The sequence below is a fragment of the Schistocerca americana genome, chromosome 5, assembly GCF_021461395.2.
Source record: "Schistocerca americana isolate TAMUIC-IGC-003095 chromosome 5, iqSchAmer2.1, whole genome shotgun sequence".
Lineage (NCBI taxonomy): Eukaryota > Metazoa > Arthropoda > Insecta > Orthoptera > Acrididae > Schistocerca > Schistocerca americana.
In genome coordinates this window covers 50,936,252-50,956,974 of record NC_060123.1, presented here as the reverse complement: position 1 = coordinate 50,956,974, position 20,723 = coordinate 50,936,252, and the positions used below count along the sequence as shown (strand labels likewise).

Sequence of the window (20,723 nt, the reverse complement as noted above, 5' to 3'; positions counted from 1 at the left end):
AACACTATTCAGTTACACAGTAGTACTTAATGTGGATGAAAGATGAGTGTGTTTTGTGTGTTTTCCTTTCCTAATCCTACCCACCTATCTCCTAAATATTATTTTATTTGTTTGTAGTGGCTTGCACTGACACCCATAAATATTATAGGTTTACTGATATTTGTGTATTTGTAATAGTTAATATGACAATTATCTGACATCATTTGTGTGTTTGTTATGATTTGTATGTTTAGTGTAAAAGCATTTGTATGTGCATTCAAACTATTGTTCATGCCTGAAATGTCTGATTAGTGATAGTGAATATTATGAACTGTTACCTGCACTTTTTCAACATAATGGGTGCCACTTAGAAATGATTAATTTCTGCTGATGAACTGTGTGATTAGGATAGTGAATATTATGGACTGTTACTTGTACTTTTTCTACATGATTGGTGCCACTGGGACATGTTTAATTTGTGCTTATAAGCTCTGATGAACAGTGTGATCAGTGATAGTGAATATTATGGACTGCTCTCTGGACCTACTCAACATTGCTGGGTGCCACTGATGAACTGCTTCTACTGAAATAATGTCACTTGTTGGTGTCTGCACCTGCTCAACATTGCTGGGTGCCACTAATGGAACTGCTTCTACTGAAATGAAGTCACTTGTTGGTGTCTGCACCTGCTCAACATTGCTGGGTGCCACTGATAGACTGCTTCTACTGAAATAATGTCACTTGGTTGGTGTCTGCACCTGTCAACATTGCTGGGTGCCACTGATGAACTGCTTCTACTGAAATAATGTCACTTGTTGCTGTGTGTACCTCTTCAACATTGCTGGGTGCCACAGATGGAACTGCTTCTACTGAAATAATGTCACTTGTTGCTGTCCGCACCTGCTCAACATTGCTGGGTGCCACTAATGGAACTGCTTCTACTGAAATGAAGTCACTTGTTGGTGTCTGCACCTGCTCAACATTGCTGGGTGCCACTAATGGAACTGCTTCTACTGAAATGAAGTCACTTGTTGGTGTCAGCACCTGTTCAACATTACTGTGTGCCACTAATGGAACTGCTTATACTGAAATAATATCACTTGTTGGTGTGTGTACCTGCTCAACATTACTGGGTGCCACTGATGAACTGCTTCTACTGAAATAATGTCACTTGTTGCTGTGTGTACCTCTTCAACATTGCTGGGTGCCACAGATGGAACTGCTTCTACTGAAATAATGTCACTTGTTGCTGTCTGCACCTGCTCAACATTGCTGGGTGCCACTAATGGACTGATCCTATTGGAATAACGTCACTTGTTGGTGTATGCACTTATTCAACACTACTGGGTGCCACTGTTAGAACTGTTACTACTGAAATGATGTTACTTCTTGCTGTCTGCACCTACTCAACATTGCTGGGTGCCACTGATGGATTGCTTCTACTGAAAAGATGTCACCTGTTGGTGGTTTTTTTTGTATAAACTGATTTTTTGTGTATTGTGTGAACTATTATGTAAAGTCACATGTATGAAAAGAATTTGTATTGCTTACTGTATTTTATATAGTAGGTTATTGAAAGGTCAGTGCAAAGCCAAAATTTTAACTAATTATGTGATATTTAGGTGTTAATATTATCTTTTATTTTTGTCTGTATTTTTGTGGACGAATTTGGTGGTATTTTCACCACCAATGCTGGCAAAAATACCATCAAATTCTGGCCTGTGGAGGAGGGGCATATGAAAGGTGGCTACACTGAGCCACTGTGCCAGAGATTGCGCCAAAGAGTATTATTAAGCCGCCTCCACAGTGCTTGGGCAGAGCTTGTAGTAGTCAGTGCCTGTCGAGGACTCGTAGTAGTCAGTGCTTGTTAAGAACTCGTAGTAGTCAGTGCCTGTTAAGAACTCGTAGTAGTCAGTGCTTGTTAAGAACTCGTAGCAGAGAGTGTTTGTTGAGATGTGCTAGTAGGCAGTGCTTGCTGAGATGTGATACTGAAGAGTCTTGTTGAGATGTGGTAGTAGAGAGTCGGTGTGGAGGTATATTGTAAGGATTAGAGTGATTTTCATCAATATAAATGAGGTAACAAACTCCGTTTCTTTTTTTCTCATTATTTCAATGTCCTGAATAATGCGTCATTACAGGTTCAGTCAACAAAGCATCTGGCTTGTGGTCTTGTATTAGAGTGTAATTCTGGTTTTCTTACGCAATTATAGTATTTCTATTTTTTAATTACTTCAGTATAAATGATATTTAAAATTTCTTGTCTTGTTGAAGAAGAACCGTGCCAGATGTGTACGTTGAGTCACACTCCCACACATAGAACAATTACACTTGTGCTTTGGTTTTGTAGGTTTTATAGTTGCTGGGGACTTAATTAATTAATTGTGTTAACAGAAAATTTTCATTTTATTCTTTGTTGTTGTTCTATGCAGTCAGATACCGTAATAATACTAGTTAGGGCCAACCGTTTACGAGACAGCGTAATCGGACAAACAGCTACCAAAAATATTTGCATTATAAATAATTAAGCCCCCATGCAATTTCTATCAGGTAATGACCTCTACTATGGACATAGGATCTCAGATAACAAATATTATTATCCATAATGATCATTATACATTTTTTATTGACATTTGTGGTTTTCTCATGTGCACTACTCATTACTTGGACCTATAGTCCAGTAGCCATTTAGCCGAATTGTTCATATTTCATCTAATTGAGTCTATATATTCCAGAATTCAAACAATGGAAGCTCCAGGATGAAATAACACCAGTAGTATGAAAAGATAGCTTGTCGCTCACCATATAGAAGAGACATTGAGTTGTATTCTGGCACAACAAAAAGACTGCTGTACATTTTAGCTTTCGGCCCAAAGGCCTTCTTCTGAAGTAGAAAGCGTGCACGTGCACGCACCCACCCACCCACCCACACACACACACACACACACACACACAAGCGCGTGCGCACTCGCGTCCACTGTGTCTGGGCATTGCAGCTGCACTGAATTGTTACTGTGTGTGTTGTAGGAGCAGCAATCTGGTGGTGGGGGCAAGAAGGTGGCATGGGGAGGAGGGGGGGAGGGATAGTAGTCTGAGGTATGAGAATGTGTGAAGTTTGTGGGAGCTTACAGGGATGTTGTGGGGGCAGGGTAGGGTTGCTGAATGCAGTCAGGAGGTTTGGGGGAGGGGGAGGAGAGATATCGAAGAGGAAAAGGACTAGTGGGTGTATTGATGGTGTGGAAGGCTGAGTCATGCTGGAGTGGGAGCAGGAAGGGGATAGGTAGGTGGAGGACAAGGACTAGCAAAGGTTGAGGCCAGATGGGGTTACAGGAATGCAGGATAGACTGCAGGGAAAGCTCCCACGTGCGTAGTTCAGAGAAGTTGATGTTGGTGGGAAGGATTCAGATGGCCCAAGCTGTAAAGCAATCTTTCAAGTGAAGCACATTGTGTTGTGTAGTACCATGAGCAACGGGTTGGTCCATCTAGCTTTTGGCGACAGGTTGTTGGTAGCAATTTGTGCAGACAGACAGCTTGTAGAGTGGGTGGTGGTGGAAGGATGTGTGAGACAGACCTTGGATCTTGGTCTACTGCAGGGATGAGAGCCATGAGGCAAGAGATTGGGGACTGGGATGTATTAAGGGTGGATAAGGATGTTGTGGAGGTTTAATGGGCAACAGAATGCCACTGTGGGAGTGATGAGAAGGATATTGGATAGGATATTTCTCATTTCAGGGCACAATGGGAGTTAGTTGAAACCCTGTCAGAGAATGTGATTCAGTTGCTCCAGTCCTGGGTGGTACTGAGTCATGGTGTCAGGGGGATAATTTTGGTCTGTGAAGGCCTCATTGAGACCCTTGATATGTTTGGAGAGGGGCTCCTCGTCAACTGCAGGTGGCTAGACTGTATTCAAGAGGCTTCTTGATAAGGAATTGGTGGCAGCTGTTGAAGGAGAGGTACTGTTGGTGGTTGGTAGGTTTCATAAGGGTGTACTAATGTAAGCCATCTTTGAGTTGGATGTCTACATCAAGGAAGGTTGTTGCGTTGAGGAAGACCAGATGAAGTGAACGGAGGAGAAAATGTTGAGGTTCTGGAGAGGTGTGGTTAGTATTTCCTCACCCTCGGTCCAGATAAAAAATTATGTCAATGAATCTGAAACAGGTGGGGGTTTGGGATTCTGGGAGGTTAGGGAGGATTGGTCTATATGGCCCATGAATTGATTAGCATAAGATGGTATCATGCAGATACTCATTGCTGTGCTGTGGATTTGTTGTAGGTAATTGTGGGTGAGAATATCGTTAGTCATGGTGACTAGGAAGGAGGTGTAAGTTAGGCATTGGGAAAGGAAGTGTTTAATAGCGGTAAGGCCAAGGGCATTAGGGATGTTAGTGTAAAGGGAGGTGACTTTAATTGTGACGAGCAGTGCACCATGTGGTAAAGGAACAAGAACTGCGGAGAGTCAGTGAGGGAAATTGTTGGTATTTTTTATGTAGGAGGGTAGGTTGTGGGTAATAGGCTGAAGGTGTTGATCTACTAGAGCGGAGATTCTCTCAGTGAGGACACAGTAACTGGCCACAGTGGGGTGTCCCGGGTGGTTGGGTGTATGGACTTCAGGAAACATATAAAAGGTAGATGTGTGCCCTGAATTCATCTCTCTTCTCACCACTTCAATTCCTTGCAAGAACTCTTCTAGGTTCTGCAGGCTATTTTCTGTTTAATGTTTGTTACTTTTTATTGTGTTCCCTATACCCATGTAAAACTATGTTAGTTGTAAGGATAATTGCTACTCACCATATAGTGGAGATGCCGAGTTGCAGATAGGTACAATAAAAAGACCGTCAAACAAAGCTTTCAACCAAACAGGCCTTCATCAGAATAGGCAACATAAACACACATACTCATGCAAATGCAACTCACACAAACATTATCACAACTTCTGGCTGCCAAGGCCATACCCCATCCTGGATTTTCCATTGTTTAGTTGTAGGGATGTTTATTATAACTTATATCTTTTGATCATACTTGCCTATATTATAGAGATTGTTTTCTTGTCCGTTAAAAGGGTCTAGGTCTACTAAGGAAACAGTCTTTGGTTGTGGCATCTATATAATTTCATATGGTCTTTCATAATAATGGAAAACTTTCACTTTTCTTTCTTTAATTGTGAGCTGTGACAAAATACTTTCACTAGCACTATGTCATTTAGTTTAAAATTAGGTCAAAATAACATGTACTTCCATTTATGTAACCAATAATGATGTAAGCATCATTAATGTAAGGTGGTCTACAAACTAGAAAAACTTCGTTTTCTATAATAAATTATCATTAAAAATTGAATCCAAGTCTAGTAATTATATGAATTAACGTGCATTATACATTGCCCCTAAATTCATCTTAACACTAATATTTTTCTCCATCAAGAAACAAATAACTGTATAGCTATTTTCATTGCCTCAGATAAGTAAATAAGAATAAGAAAATAAACTTGTAAAATCTTAACCAGCATCATAAACTAAAACTGCTTCCAGTTCAGATACTGGTTTTCAAGAGGCACATCACATCAGACATGCACTATGGTGTCTTCAGCATAAAATAACCAAAGCCTCTCCAGAGTATGGGCAATCTGGGATTTGGGCAATAGACACATCTTAAACCTAGACTTTTGACTCATTCACTGATAGCACCTTTATTGCTATTCAGCACCAAATATCCACATAAAGTAGTGTGTCTAAAATTGTGCAGCATACACTAATAGTAAATCTTACTGGTTCCACACAGAATAAATTGCATAATTGTTTACTTTCATCTAATAGTGCTCCATTCAAATACATATTCGTGTTCAAGTACTTCTCAAAATAGCAATAAAAACTATGATACACTTTGGTATATTCACCCAGATCCAACTTCCCTGATACAGACTGTGCTCAAGTGTTAAGTCCTCATCAGCATTGTTACAGTTTAAGTACCTTCCAAAGCTGGATTTCTGAGTGTGGTATACTTTGGTAGACTCCAACGGATACATAAATATTTCCTCAAAATATACTTCCTTAGTTTTTTTTAAGTTGTCCCAAATTTCCTGTAGTTCCCTTTCTGTCCTATCTGTTTCTGCATTGGAATAAGTTGTATCTACAGACGATTTAATCATTTCTTGTATTTTATTTCAGTCTCTGGCACAACTTTGATATTATTAGTCAGCTGCTCACTAAACGCCCTGAGCCAGGGAGAAATGGCTGCAGTCATTTTTCTTGTGACCACAGACATACAGCATATACAATAACACACATTTAGTTAGTCTCAGCATAATATTGCAACCCTTGATTGTGAAACCACTTGAAGTTTACTGCAAAACACAAATAACAACACAAAAAAACTTTTTGGAAACTAATCAACCTGGATTATATGCAGCTCGCAAGAATTTTGGTGCAAGTGGATGCTGATGAGAAGCTGGATCTATGTGGTAGGTCATGCTGTGCCATCAAAAGTGCTGCCCCTGTAGATTGGCATGACTTAGTTGTGATCTGCGACTGCTGTGGGTTACTTGCCTTGGGATTATTACAATCGAAGCCCTCCTTGGTTGAAGCTGAATCTTCCAACTCGTGGACTAGTTAATTTCTTCTCCATCATAATTGTACTCAAAAGATTTAATAATTGTTTATCAACTACCTTAACCTCTGCGAAATTCTTGTTTCACAGTGCTAGCAATTGATTTATGCATTTTAGCTGTTGATCTTCATTACTATTGACGACAGATATCATCTCTCATGAATCTGCATACTCAAAATTCACCAGTTCTCTCTAAAATTTCAAATTTATGGTCACTGTTGTTGCTCTTCATAAATTTTATATATTTACAGCCGTATTTGTTCTGGGTCCTGTCATGGTCACTACAGGTGATGTTTCACTGGTTCTTTACCATGGTATTGAGTGGTGGAGTGAAGTCTGATGGGGAGCTGTTCACTTATATTTTTATAACCGTGTAGTGTGTTCACTAAAATCTTCTATGAACATGCTTTGAAGGGAACTGTAAGTACATGGCGAGGTCAATTTTGGAGAAAGTGTCCACCTGCCCAGCTTAGTGTATAGTTTCTCAGGCTTTGGAAAGGGGTACATGCCCACTTCGGCTTTAACACTTACAGCACGGTGCCCGCACACCATATGTGTGCGGCCGCCCTGACGTTGACGCCGGCGCCCGTATACCGTACGGGCGAGCCTTTATTTGGCTCCGTAGACGCGTGTAGCACGTCTCCGAAGCAGTTTCGTCAGCTAATTTGGAAGTATTTCATTCTTCTTCCGCAAGAGGCGAGCACTTATCGGCTATCTCATCCTGGGAGCGGCTGTGAGCACTGCAAAGACGAAGTTACCTGCAGTTCATCGTGAAAATATCGCGCAACGAGTTGACGGAGGCAAAGATCTTAGATATTCTTTATGGAGATGCAGGATCTAAAATTGACAATTCTGAAAAAGAGGATTCATACTCCCCAGACGAAAGTACAAGTGATGATTCAGGTATGTATATGTCTCAATTTTTCATAAAGTGAAGAGTTCATTACGGTACCGCATTTTGTATTGTGAATAATGTTCATTACTTCACTTGCATTTAGTACCTTTTAGTACCAATCTTAGAATTATTCTTTTTCTATGCAGACAATGGTACAGACCATCAGTCACCATCTGTGGTACCTGGTCGTGTGTGGCTCACTGAGCACAAAGAGCAAGATTGGTCGGAACTAGACGATCAGCCAGCACTGCCAGATTTCCAGGAAGTAGTCAGCGTAGCATAGCATTTTTCAGATGCCACTGAGGAGCTTCAATATTTTAGTTATTTCTTTGAAGACGACGTTATTCGGCTCATCAAAAGTGAAATGAATCTGTACGCTGGTAACGTTATTACGACAATGAAACGCAAAAGTAGCCTGAAAATAAACTCTATTTGGCATAAGTGGTCTGCAGTAAAACTGAAAGAGATTTACTGGTCTCTTAGTATTATTTTGCATATGTGTGTCGTCAAATTGCCGAAAATCAGTGATTATTGGTCAACAGACCCGTTTCCGCAGACAGAATTTGCGAGTAAATTGTTGAGTCGCTATCGATTTTGCGCTACATTGTCGGTGTTACACTTCAATGACAATGCTACGTTCATTAGCAGAGGTGAAGAAAAGCACGAACCACTTCACAAAGTGAGGCCTTTGTTTGATTTCTTTGTGAATGAAAGCAAAATTAGTTTTCGTCCAGGCATGAATCTGACAATAGATGAGGCAATGTGTCCCTTTCGTGGTAGAACAAGCTTCAGAGTGTACATGAAAAACAAACCCAATAAATGTGGAATAAACTTGTATGCTCTCTGTGATTCATCAACTGCTTATATGCTAAACTGTGATGTATATACAGGTTCTGCAGGCAGTGTTGACGATAGTATCCAGGGCCTCGTAAAGAGGTTGTGTACACAGTACTTTGGCAAAGGTCATTGCATTTATATGGACAGGTACTACACCAATCCATCTCTTTTGGACATGTTGTGAGAAAATAAAGCTCTTGGAGTGGGAACTGTAATGAAAAACAGGAAAGGTTTGCGACGAATATTCAGAAGACTAGAAGAAGAAGAAGAAGAAGATAGTTTTTCAAAGGAAACACCATCTCTTGGCAGTGAAGTGGAAGTCAAAACGAGATGTTTTTTGTCTTTCCCCAAAGCATAAGTCTACCAGCACTAGTTTTCAAGTTAGGACCAAAGGTTGAATAGCACGCAGATTGTACAACCAGATGTTATTATTGATTACAATAAGAATAAAGCTGGGGGTGACAGAGCAGATCAGTTCTCCAGCTATTATCCGTTTGCCCGAAAAACTTTGAGGTGGTGGTAAAAGCTGTTTTTCCACTTGTTTATCGTGTCAACTGTCAACAGCTTTATTTTATATAAAGAGAACACTAGGAAGAATGTATCCCTAGTGGACTTTATTCACAGAGTGGGGAAGAAATTTGCTGAGAAGGACGGAAATATTTTTCAGCCAAAAGCCGCTTCATCCTCACAAATTGAGAGGACGTTTGCAAGGCACTTTCCAGAGAAGGTCCCACCCACTGCAAACAAGGTGAATACTACTAGGTATTGCAAAGTATGTTCAGACAGGGGGAAGAAAGAGATGGGTAAGAGCATCAGGAAGGAAAGTAGATGGTGGTACAAGGACTGTGGCGTTGGAGTTTGCATCCCACAGTGTTTCCAGGATTTTCACAGAAAGGCTAACTACATCTGAATTATTAAATTAAAATACTCTAGTTTACAGGTACCTGCAGTTAGACAGTCCAGTGATATTTTGTTTTAAATTTAGATACTGTAATAATGGAATTACTCGAGAGAGAGATCATGTAAAACTTTTTTATCCACTATATTTCTGTGTTTTCTTTTTTTAATTATAACACTTATTTGTATTTTATATTGTAAAATAAACTCACATTCATGTAATGCTCTTACTTTTTCCTTTTAAACGATGCAAGAACCGTATTCCTATCATTCTTCTGTTCTTTGCAATCTAATTTCAAACATCCATTAAATATGCCAGTTCACAGCCAAGTGCCGGGTGTAAAGAGAGCAGTGTTGAAAGTGTTAACATTCACCATGACCTTAGAGTCCCCACAAAGTCTGAGTTTGTTGGATGGTTTCCTGACAATAGCTCAAGAAATTGCCCACTGACTCAGTGAGGTAGGTTCTATCACATTCAATCTTTGCGACCTGTCTTAATTCATCCTTGACCTGGCCACGAAGTACCAGTGGAACTGACTGGGGGCAATAAAATCGAAAAATTGAGGCCAATACCATAGGTTACGGCAAAATGTGAGCTTCAAAATTCTTCTCTATTCCCAGTCCAAAAGAAAAAATGTTGGGTAACTCAGTGCAGAGCACGTCCAGTTGTTGACAAGGAGCATTCTTGGAGACTGTTCATTGATGAAAAATACAGAAGTTGCAAATGCGTCCAGACTGAAAAGATTCTTGGTATCATCATGATGTACAACTAAGAAAGTTATTTCCCTTGTCACGTTTTTGTAAATGGCTTCCATGCTAAATTGACCTTTCAATGGAATACTTTGCTTGTTATAACTAACCAACCATCAGACTGATGGAGTTAGCCTGCTTGTCCCTAATTGTAAATATGTTTGAAAATTGATGAGATTTGTGGCAGGACCTATATCGACTTGAAAATTTACTGTTTTGCCAATCACCCATAGTGAAATGAGTAGTTTATCATAGGATCTTTTATGAATGGATGGTCTGGAACATATAACAGTAATGTCTATTTGATCTTGCGATTGTGAAATGGGTATGGCCATCCGACAGACAGATATGAGGTGACACTGTCTTGTGCATTTAGTGCAACACACCCACCAGAATGGACAGTCACCTCTAGCATGCTTCTGAAAAACAGTCCAGGCGGGATGGATAAGCTGTCGCAATTGAGTGATGTGAGACCCTTTGTTTACACATGGAGGAATGTGCATGCTGTTGTTTGTGTATTGTCCCAGTGTCAACACTGGCTGTCAGATTTTCAATGTTTCTGTACTCACTGTTTACTGTGGTAATGTATGTCCATGAATGTGAGTGACAGCCCACCGGTCATGGGACTTCATAGGACTGTGCTAAACACAACACCTTGTCTAAAGTTGTTGTTGTTGTTGTTGTTGTTGTGGTGGTGGTGGTCTTCAGTCCTGAGACTGGTTTGATGCAGCTCTCCATGCTACTCTATCCTGTGCAAGCCCCTTCATCTCCCAGTACCTACTGCAACCTACATCCTTCTGAATCTGCTTAGTGTATTCATCTCTTGGTCTCCCTCTACGATTTTTACCCTCCGTGCTGCCCTCCAATACTAAATTGCTATTCCCTTGATGCTTCAGAATATGCCCTATCAACTGATCCCTTCTTTTTAGTCAAGTTGTGCCACAAACTCCTCTTCTCCCCAGTTCTGTTCAATACCTCCTCATTAGTTATGTGATCTACCCATCTAATCCTCAGCATTCTTCTGAAGCACCACATTTCAAAAACTTCTATTCTCTTCTCATCCAAACTATTTATCATCCATGTTTCACTTCCATACATGGCTACACTCCACACAAATACTTTCAGAAACAACTTCCTGACACTTAAATCTATACTAGATGTTAACAAATTTCTATTCTTCAGAAACGGTTTCCTTGCCATTGCCAGTCTACATTTTATATCTTCTCTACTTTCACCATCATCAGTTATTTTGCTCCCCAAATAGCAAAACTCCTTTACTAATTTAAGTGTTTTATTTCCTGATCTAATTCCCTCAGCATCACCCGATTTAATTCGACTACATTCCATTATCCTCTTTTTGCTTTTGTTGATGTTCATCTTTATATCCTCCTTTCACGACACTGTCTAAAGTAAGAAATTTAAAGCATTCACCTGAAATTCTTTGTTGGGTGCCGATGATCATGTTTCTGATCATGATCACTGCATAATATTCTTTGGTGGTTGGCATGAAAACCTTGCACCGGTGTCTTAGCCCCTGGAGTTCAACTGCCCCAAATTCACTGTGATTGACTCAGTTGGTTGTGACATTGATAAAACTCAGGGCAAGCAGAAATCAAATGGCAATGTCTTTGGTAGTGAGCACCTAATAAAGAGCAAAGTGCTTTGAAATAAAGAGCAAAGTGCTTTGAAAGTCAGTTTATCAGTTTCTGTCAGAGGGGGCCAGCTTGCACAGTAACCAGTAAGTTTTTGGTGGAATCCATGATAAGAAAAGAGATTTAACAGTATCATCATCTTTTACTTTAAATACTGTAAAGTGCTGCCTCAGCTGTTTTTCATATGGGTCCAGGTCTTGTTCTTGTATGGCAGGAATGGAGAAGCATCAACAGTGTGCTGCAGCAGTACCCTAGTCAGAGATCCTCCATATGCTTTTGACTCTCCACTTGTTGAGCCATCAGCTGCTGCATAACAGTGACAAGAGATTGTTCAGCCATGGTGGCTGGAAAGAAGGAAATGCTGATGGCCTTTCAACACACAAGTCCGCAGTTCACCAAAAATTTCACTATCCTAAAGTATGAACAGCCTTTCAACACACAAGTCCGCAGTTCACCAAAAATTTCACTATCCTAAAGTATGAACAAAGTGCTGAAATGAATGTTTATAAGTTTTTATACATGTAGAAAAAATATGTACAGATTTGAGTTAGTATTTCCTACCCACCACCTTTTACACATTAGAATAATAGAAATTCTTACACAGAATAGAATGAGCTGTCAGGAAAAAATTTTTTCAATTTGTTACCAGATTTTATATCACTGGGTAAGTAATCAAATTTTTGTTGCAGCATTGTGCACCCCCCTTTTTGTGCTAAAGACAACCTTAATGTGGAGTAATGAATGTCATTTTTCCTTCTGGTATTGTAATTTTGTGCCTAACTGTTCTTGTTGAACTGTTGTGGATTATTCGTAACAAACTTCATGAGGGAATAAATATACTGTGAAGCAGTAGTCAGAATGCCCAACTCCATATATAGATGTCACAAGATAATCACGGATCAGCACCACATATTACTGTTACAAAGATGATGTAACTTACCAAACGAAAGCGCTGGCATGTTGATTGACACACAAACATACACACAAAATTCGAGCTTTCGCAACCAACGGCTGCTTCTTCAGGAAAGAGGGAAGGAGAGGGAAAGACGAAAGGATGTGGGTTTTAAGGGAGAGGGTAAGGAGTCATTCCAATCCTGGGAGCGGAAGGACTTACCTTAGGGGGGAAAAAAGGACAGGTATACACTCGCGCACCCACACACATATCCATCCGCATATACACAGACACAAGCAGACATTTATAAAGGCCTTTGCTGTATTTGAAACAGTAAAAGAGTCTGGTGTAGAGTAGGGTTACATACAGAAACAGGGCCTTTCGATATTAGGCCTTTGGGAGTAAGTCCAAGGGACAAACAGGTTTCAAGAAACAGAATGTGGGACCTTAGTTTTGATAGTGCAAAAACATGTAAGAATGAATGTAATATGTACTGGAGTTCATCATAGCATAATTTGGTATATGATTGCGTGTGTGTGTGTGTGTGTGTGTGTGTGTGTGTGTGTGTGTGTGTGTGTGTGTGTGTGTGCATTTGTGCACTCCTGCCGCTGCTTAGTGAGTATCCAAATTATCATTTTACTTTTACAGGAAATGTCAACAACTTTCTTTTTCGTCTTTGTCAGTTGTTAATTTGCGTTGGTATCCAAACTGTGAGCAGCACACACTGTATGCCACCATTGCATGTACTTCCTTGTGCCTTAATCAGCAGAAATTCAAAACCAACAGAAGGCTATACCAAAAATGTAAATAAAATCTAACGCTTTAGGTGACAAGAATTGATGTGAAGTTGGATTGCAAAATTCACACCACACTCACATCATTTTTCTTCTCTGGATTTCTGGCTACGTCAATCTCCAAAAACTTCTTCTCCAAAGAATACTGCTGGTTAAGAGAATTTATCAGACTCTCTCTCTCTCTCTCTCTCTCTCTCTCTCTCTCTCTCTCTACTCATGAAATTAGTGGATACTGGCAGAGTACTTTTAGTTTAGTCGTGGTTTATTTCAACTTCCACGAAGAACAAATTCACCATTTCTCACGTAAATATTCGAATGTTTGCAAGTCAACCGATTTGTCTGGCACTAGACTCGATTAAACACATTTCACATTTAAAATAGTGTTGGTTTAACAACCACATAATTTATGAACGTGTCTTGCTTCTAGCAAGTCCAACATGTGAATTACTTAAAAATCTAATCTCATTTCTTCATTTGTCCTTAACAATCATCACAGTCACTAAAAGCACGGAATAATAAATAAACGCACCTTGTTCGTCTCTACACATACGCCGAAACTCTATGGATTGTACATCAATTCTCAAAGCACTACAAAAAGTTGTAAGTAAGGCAATCTCTTTAAGAAACAATGTCTTAATATGCACTTCTCTGCTGGCAGAGAGAGAGCACTGCAATGTATTTCTGTGTGATTTGAGAAACTAAGTGTCGGATCCCAAGCTTAATATAAGCTGAAATGTCTGTCTTTGTTTATTAAATTTTGTACAACTCTAATCTCAGTTGCTTTCTTTATTACACTGTCCCAGAAATGATTCACCTGCACCACATTGCTCGTATCTTCAAATTTCATTTCATGCTTACAGATGAAGCAATGTTTGATGGCAACTAATGTAGTTGGCTGTTTCATTTGGGTGTAATACTCGTGTTCTTTGCATCTTCTTTCAGCAATTCTTATAGTCTATCTAACATATGACATACCACATTTGCATGGTATGTGGTTTACAGCCGATTTTTGAAGCCCTAGATTGTCTTCTAAACAATGTAATAGACCTTTTAATTTTGTTGGATAGATCAGTATAAATTGGAAACCACATTTTCAAAGTATTCTCCCAATCTTGATTTCATGATTGTCGGTATATTTTTTGCAGGATGCTGAGCAGGTGCGGTGCCTTTCATTTCACCCAACAGGTGACTACATTCTGGTTGGAACAAACCATCCAGTTGTTCGTCTGTATGATGTCCACACATCGCAGTGCTTTGTGTGTTCAGTGCCATCACATCAACATACTGGATCTGGCGTCACATCAATCAGGTTAGTTATGGGTTGATCATTTATTTAAATTTTCGTGGCTGGTCTTCTGTATTTTGCAATTTTAGATGCATCTGTGACATAGTGATGTGCCTGTAATGGGGATATTGAGTACATATGAAAGAGATTGAATATGTTTGTAACATCTTGTCTTTTGGAGAAGGGACATTTTAGAGTTGGAGAACATGCAGTGAATAGGAGGAATTGCATCATGCATAGAGATTAGAAGATTTCAGACTGATGAATAGATTAACTAATGGTAAATCCAGGAAGAAGCAATTTACGAAATGTAAAAATTGTTGCGTTTGATGACTCAGTGAGTGAGCCACATGTGTATTTCAGCGTCAGTTCTGTGTAATTTTGTAGTTGTATTAAGGTATGCCAATGTCAAGAGTCTCTCAAAAAAGAATGACACTGCAGGTATTAGATACCGGCTAGTACCTCCCTCTATATCATTTTCCATGAAAAGAAATTTACTACTTTGACCTCTAACTCTCCCTGATACCTCTACCTTCCCTCCCCCCTTTTTCATATTTGTCTATCTTTTATTTCAGAGCAAATGGATCCATTTCGTCCTAGGGTTTGAGTGACCTACACTACCATTTTAACCTTCCCTTTCTCTCCTCCCTGGACTCGTATTCGGGAGGACGACAGTTCAATCTCGCATCCAGCCATCCTGATTTAGGTTTTCCGTGATTTCCCTAAATCGCTCCAGGTAAATACCGGGATGGTTCCTTTGAAAGGGCATGGCTGACTTCCTTTCCCATCCTTCCCTAATCCGATGAGACCGATGACCTAGCTGTCTGGTCTTCTTCCCAAAACAAGCCAACAACCCCAACCTCTCTCCTCACTGAAAAAAGATCTATTAGTTCCCAAAGTGCATGTAGTGTATGTACTTTTATTTGTGTTTGCTGGCAGTACTGACATTATCTCTTGGGCATAAGCACTAGCCAGCAATCAAGTCTCATGTATTATAGTTTTCATAAGAGAATTGTCCGTTTTAAAGTAGTAGCAGTTAACACCTTGTTGTATGGAGCAAAATGTTGTACTCTGAGAAAGAAAGAACTGGGCAATTGGAAATATCAGAAATGTGACAGAAAGTTGCCTAGAATAAAAACAAATGGAAAGAACGTTCTCAGTGCTCAGTGAAGATCAAATTGCTGTACAAACCTTACATTATAAACTTCAGGGAGGAGATCAGTGGACAGGCTGGGGACAAGATGGACATATTAAAAGAAGGTTTATCATATATTAAACCTGAAAAGCCAGAAGAATAAATGAATGAGTAATTAAATCATGTTGGCTGGCGTGAAAAAACTGAGTTTGTACAAGGTCTGTTCAGAGTTAGAGGAGCAATGCTTCTGTGTTAAATTTTGGAAGAAACTTGAGAAAACCTGTACCACAGATGCACCAAATGATGCAGAAACTCTATGGCGATGAGTGTTCAAGCTGTACTTGGTGTTACAAATGCTGCACATGGTTTACAAATGGCTGGATGGAAGTTAAAGATGACCCTTGGTCAGGGTGCCGTTCCATGTCTACCAATAATGCTCGTGTCAGGAACATTAGTGAAATAGTGCTTGCCAATTGAAGACTGATTGTCCGAGAGATTGTGGAGGAATGTAACATTTCAGTTGGATTACGTCATGAAATCCTGACACAGCATCTTGGAATGCATCGTGTTGCCGCCAAGTTCATCCCATGACTCATGAGTTAAGACCAGGAAGACCTTCGCCTCACAGTCTGTGAAGAGTTTTTGGATCACGCAAATGAGAACGAGATGGTCCTTAAGAGAATCATGACTGGTGGTGAGACATGACTCTATGGTTATGATGTTGAGACTAAGGTTCACGGGTCCAGAAACATTCTCCAAGACCATAAAAAGCTCATCAGGTCAGGTCAAAAGTCAAAGCCATGCTGGTAGTTTTCTTTGGCTTTGATGGATTAGTCATCATGAATTTATACCACAGGAACAAACTGTTAATCGATGGTACTATTGGGACGTGTGGTAACACCTGCGAGAAAATGTGATAAGGAAATGGCCTGAAATGTGGCGAGACAACTCGCGGGCCTTGCAACACAATAACGCACCCGCACATGCATCCCTATTGGTGCGTGACTATTGCACTAAAAACTAAATCTCTGTGTTGCCTCATCCTCCGTACTCTCCAGACCTGGCCCCTGCAGACATTTATTTAAATTCCAACATTGAAAACTCCATTGAAAAGATGAAGATTTGCAATGATAGATGAGACAAAAGAAAATTTGCAGACATCCAGCAAGAGGCGTACCAAGACCGCTTCCGAATGTGGAAATGGTGTTAGGAGTGGTGTATCACTTGTGGAGGAGAGTGTTTTGATGGATACTATGCACAGTAAGTAAAAGGTAAGCATAGAAAAATTTTGTGGACAAAGTTTGGGAATTTTTTGAACAGATCTTGTATATTATGTTGCCCCAGTGGTTCAGTGAATGTTAATTTATACTGAGAGTGAGCCAGTATCTTGAAGTGAAGAAGAGAAAAATGGAGGCAGATTGAAAGTTAAGTGTTTGTGCACTTAGATGGCATGGCTACATTACTCAAATTAAGAAAAAAAATACCATCCTGAAAAATGTGTCACATTGAATGAAAAAATTGTTTACCTAACAGTCAGGGAGTTTTAGAGTGGTATTTCATGTTTGCCCTTCCAGCTGGTAGTTTATATGACTATCTGGTACAGGAATGCAGCATGTTATTTAAAGTGCCCTAACTCAGGATTTTTGCCAAAAATTAAAGAAATTTTCAGGAATTGTGAACAGTAGACCTGTATTCCATTTTTTAATTCATGATTACATAAATGAAGCTTTAGTCCAGTCAACAAAGCAAAAGTAGAGGAAATAATTTGTGCAGCCACAAATTTTTATACAATGATAAGAGGGAGTGCCATGAATAACATAATAAAATTCCTAGCTGGTGTGGAGGTGAGCATGGGGTGTGAGGAAGAATTTAAAGATAACTTTCACATGTTTTCCGGGAATAACTCAAGAATCATGGCCTCTAGCAAACACAAATCCCAATACAAAATTAAACTGCATTAAATTTCTTAGAAAATAAATCAAGTTCATTTTTTCTCGTGGACTAATTGTTTGAAGAATGCAGGGGATGGAAAAATTGCCAACGATTGACAATATGGTTTTAAGGGTATAAAATTTTGTTTAATATTGGTTGAACTTAAAACTAACAGAGAAATGTACATTACTTATTATAAATAAACATTCCATCTTGAGAGTGTATATTTCAAAAATCATCAGTTGAATTGTCATTGTTATAATGGTCATGCAGATTGAGCCCTGCAGCCAAGCGACTAGCGCGAGGTTTGGTGTTCTCGTAAAGATAAGTTATTTTAGATTATAAAACACATAGATTAGTACTGATTACGTGGTAAATAAGTATATTAGTGTGCCGTTTAAGTGTTCCATTAAAGGTTTCATTTCTCATTACGTAATATAGCAGAAAACGCGAAAAGACCGTACAGTCGTATTTTCTGTTTACGTTCTGCTGCAGCAAATCTATAGAATTTCGTTTAGTTGTTCCTTGCTCTCTCCAGCAATTTAACTTAGCGTACCTCTTCATTATTTAACTAGCATTTCCGGAAAGTAGCGTAAAGTTTAACTTGTTGTTTCAGAAACTTTGCACTTTTGTTTTTGTTTACACACAGTTGCGTATAGGCCAAATTTGTGTAACCATATTTTCGTGTTTATCTGTAATTTAACTGACTTATTCTTAATAAATTATTACGTTTATCATGAGTGAAAAGTGCTTGACTTGCCGTAGAATTGTTAGGTCGGGGCTTTGGTGTGATGGGTGCTGTAGTTTTTTCCATGTGGGTGACTGTAGTGGCGTGGGAATAGGGGAAGTAAATGAGACTCATCAGTGGTTTTGTAGGATTTGTAGTAGAGATAGGAAGATACTGGAACAGGAGGGGAAAATTGCTGCCCTTCAGGCTGAGTTAGACAAGGCCAGGGGAGATCTTGACAGGTTAAGGAGGGAGAAGGGTAAAGAGAGGTGGGAAGTGGCAACAGGCAACAGGAGGAACAGGCCTAGAACTTTGTCTGACAGCTTTATGGTGAATGTGGAAAATAGATTTGACCTGTTGCTTCAGTTAGAAGCTGGTGAGCCTCAAGCAGTTACAGGTGTAGACAGGGCACAACAAACTTTCAGCAGCAAATTGAAAAGTAAGAATGTAGGGAAATCAGTAAAGAGAAAGAAAGTGTTGTTATTAGGTAGTTCCCATGGAAGAGGTGTTGGCCAACTCTTGCAGGATGAACTAGGATCAGAATACCAGGTCACCAATTTTTTTAAACCTAGTGCTGGTCTGGAGCAGGTGACAGAGGATTTAGGATCACTTTGCAAAGATTTCACTAAGGAAGACACCGTGGTTATAGTGGGTGGGGCAGGTAACAGTATTGACAGAGATCCTGGGTACAGCATAGAGTGTGACCTGGCGAAGATTGCATCAGCATCGAGGCATACCAGTGTTGAGTTTGTATCTGTTCTTGGGCGCCATGACCGACCTCATTTGAACTCTTCTGTCAAGAGAGTTAATTTGGAGCTGGAACGGCTGCTCATGTCGGGTGCGGGGTCACACATTGGTGTGGTTCATGTTGATTCTGTCAGTAGGTGGGATTATACTAGGCATGGCCTTCACCTCAACAGGAAGGGGAAGGGTAAATTGGCTGGGGAAATAGCAGGAAAGTTAAAGGGGGGAGGCACTGTCATGAGTGGTAAAATACCAGTGGTTATAGGATTCAGAAAAGACCCTTTTTTAGGGTAGGGAGGACAGAAAGAAAACAAATTTTAAGAGAGGTTAGAACTGAGACAAACCTTCAGTTTGAGAAAGAAATCAAAAAACATAATTCCAGCTTATTACATCAACATAAACAGCCATTGGTTAAGAATTTTCAACTGTCAGCAGATATTTTAACTCCATCCAATTTTAAGTCAGTCAATGTGAAATGTCAGCTATCTTTATTGCATCAAAATATTCGAGGACTGAGAAATAAAATTAAAGAATTAACTATCTGCATAGATGAATTAGAGTCTTCAAACCCAGCTGACATAATCTGCCTCTCTGAACATCGTGTGACCACTGGTATAGAACTTTTAAGTGTTACAGGGTTTAGGTTAGCATCTCACTATTGTAGATCAGAAATGGAGAAAGGAGGAGATGCCACATTCATCAGGAACTGTCATAAATTTAAGAACATAGACATTCATAAATTTTGCCTAGAACAGCATATGGAAGCATGTGCAACAGAATTAGAATTTCACAAAAAATCTTTCATAATATTAAGTGTATATCGAGCACCTGCAGGTAACTTTAATCTGTTTGTAAACCACCTTGATGCTGTACTGGCCCATTTAACAACCAAAAACAAAGAAATAGTGGTTGCTGGTGATTTCAATGTAGATTTCCTTAAAGACTCTCCCAATAAGAACCTATTTGAGTTAGTAACACTATCATTCAACTTAATTCCCACAGTAAAGTTCCCCACTAGGATAACCACTTGCTCACAAACAGCCATTGATAATATCTTTATAGAAAAGTCAAATGAACAAAATTATATTACAAAACCAATAGTCAATGGCCTCTCAGACCATGACATGCAGTTCCTTCTGTTAAATGTTAATACTGAACAAGATATAAAATCTGTTAAATCTGAGCTCAAGAGGGTAATCAGTAAGCCAAAAATTGATTATTTTAGGACACTCCTCAGAGACATTCACTGGACTGATGTTTACAGTGCTCATGGCATGAATGAAAAATATAACATTTTTGCTAATAAAGTGCTTACCTTATTTGAACACTGCTTTCCCCCAAAACTTACCAAGGTTAGAGCAAAGTCTACAAAGAAGCCATGGATTACTCGAGGAATAGGGGTATCTTGTAAAACAAAAAGAAAACTGTATCTGTCAATCCGAAACATTTCCAATGTTGATGCTATAGCACATAATAAGAAATACTGCAAAATATTAAAGACTGTAATACGGATGTCAAAGCAAATATATTACAAGGAAAAGATAGTCATATCAGATAACAAAATAAAGACAATATGGGATATAGTGAAGGAGGAGACCGGTAGAACC

The 20,723-nt window shown here is 39.5% G+C and overlaps 1 protein-coding gene across 1 annotated transcript in view; it reads left to right on the top strand.

Annotated features, from left to right (window-relative positions):
- Window positions 1-20,723, top strand: part of LOC124615808 (cleavage stimulation factor subunit 1) — a 194,700-nt gene that overhangs the window by 107,714 nt on the left and 66,263 nt on the right. Inside the window, exon 6 of the mRNA XM_047143948.1 lies at window positions 14,439-14,602. Coding sequence (XP_046999904.1) covers window positions 14,439-14,602 — 164 coding nt within the window. The remainder of the gene's footprint in view (window positions 1-14,438; window positions 14,603-20,723) is intronic.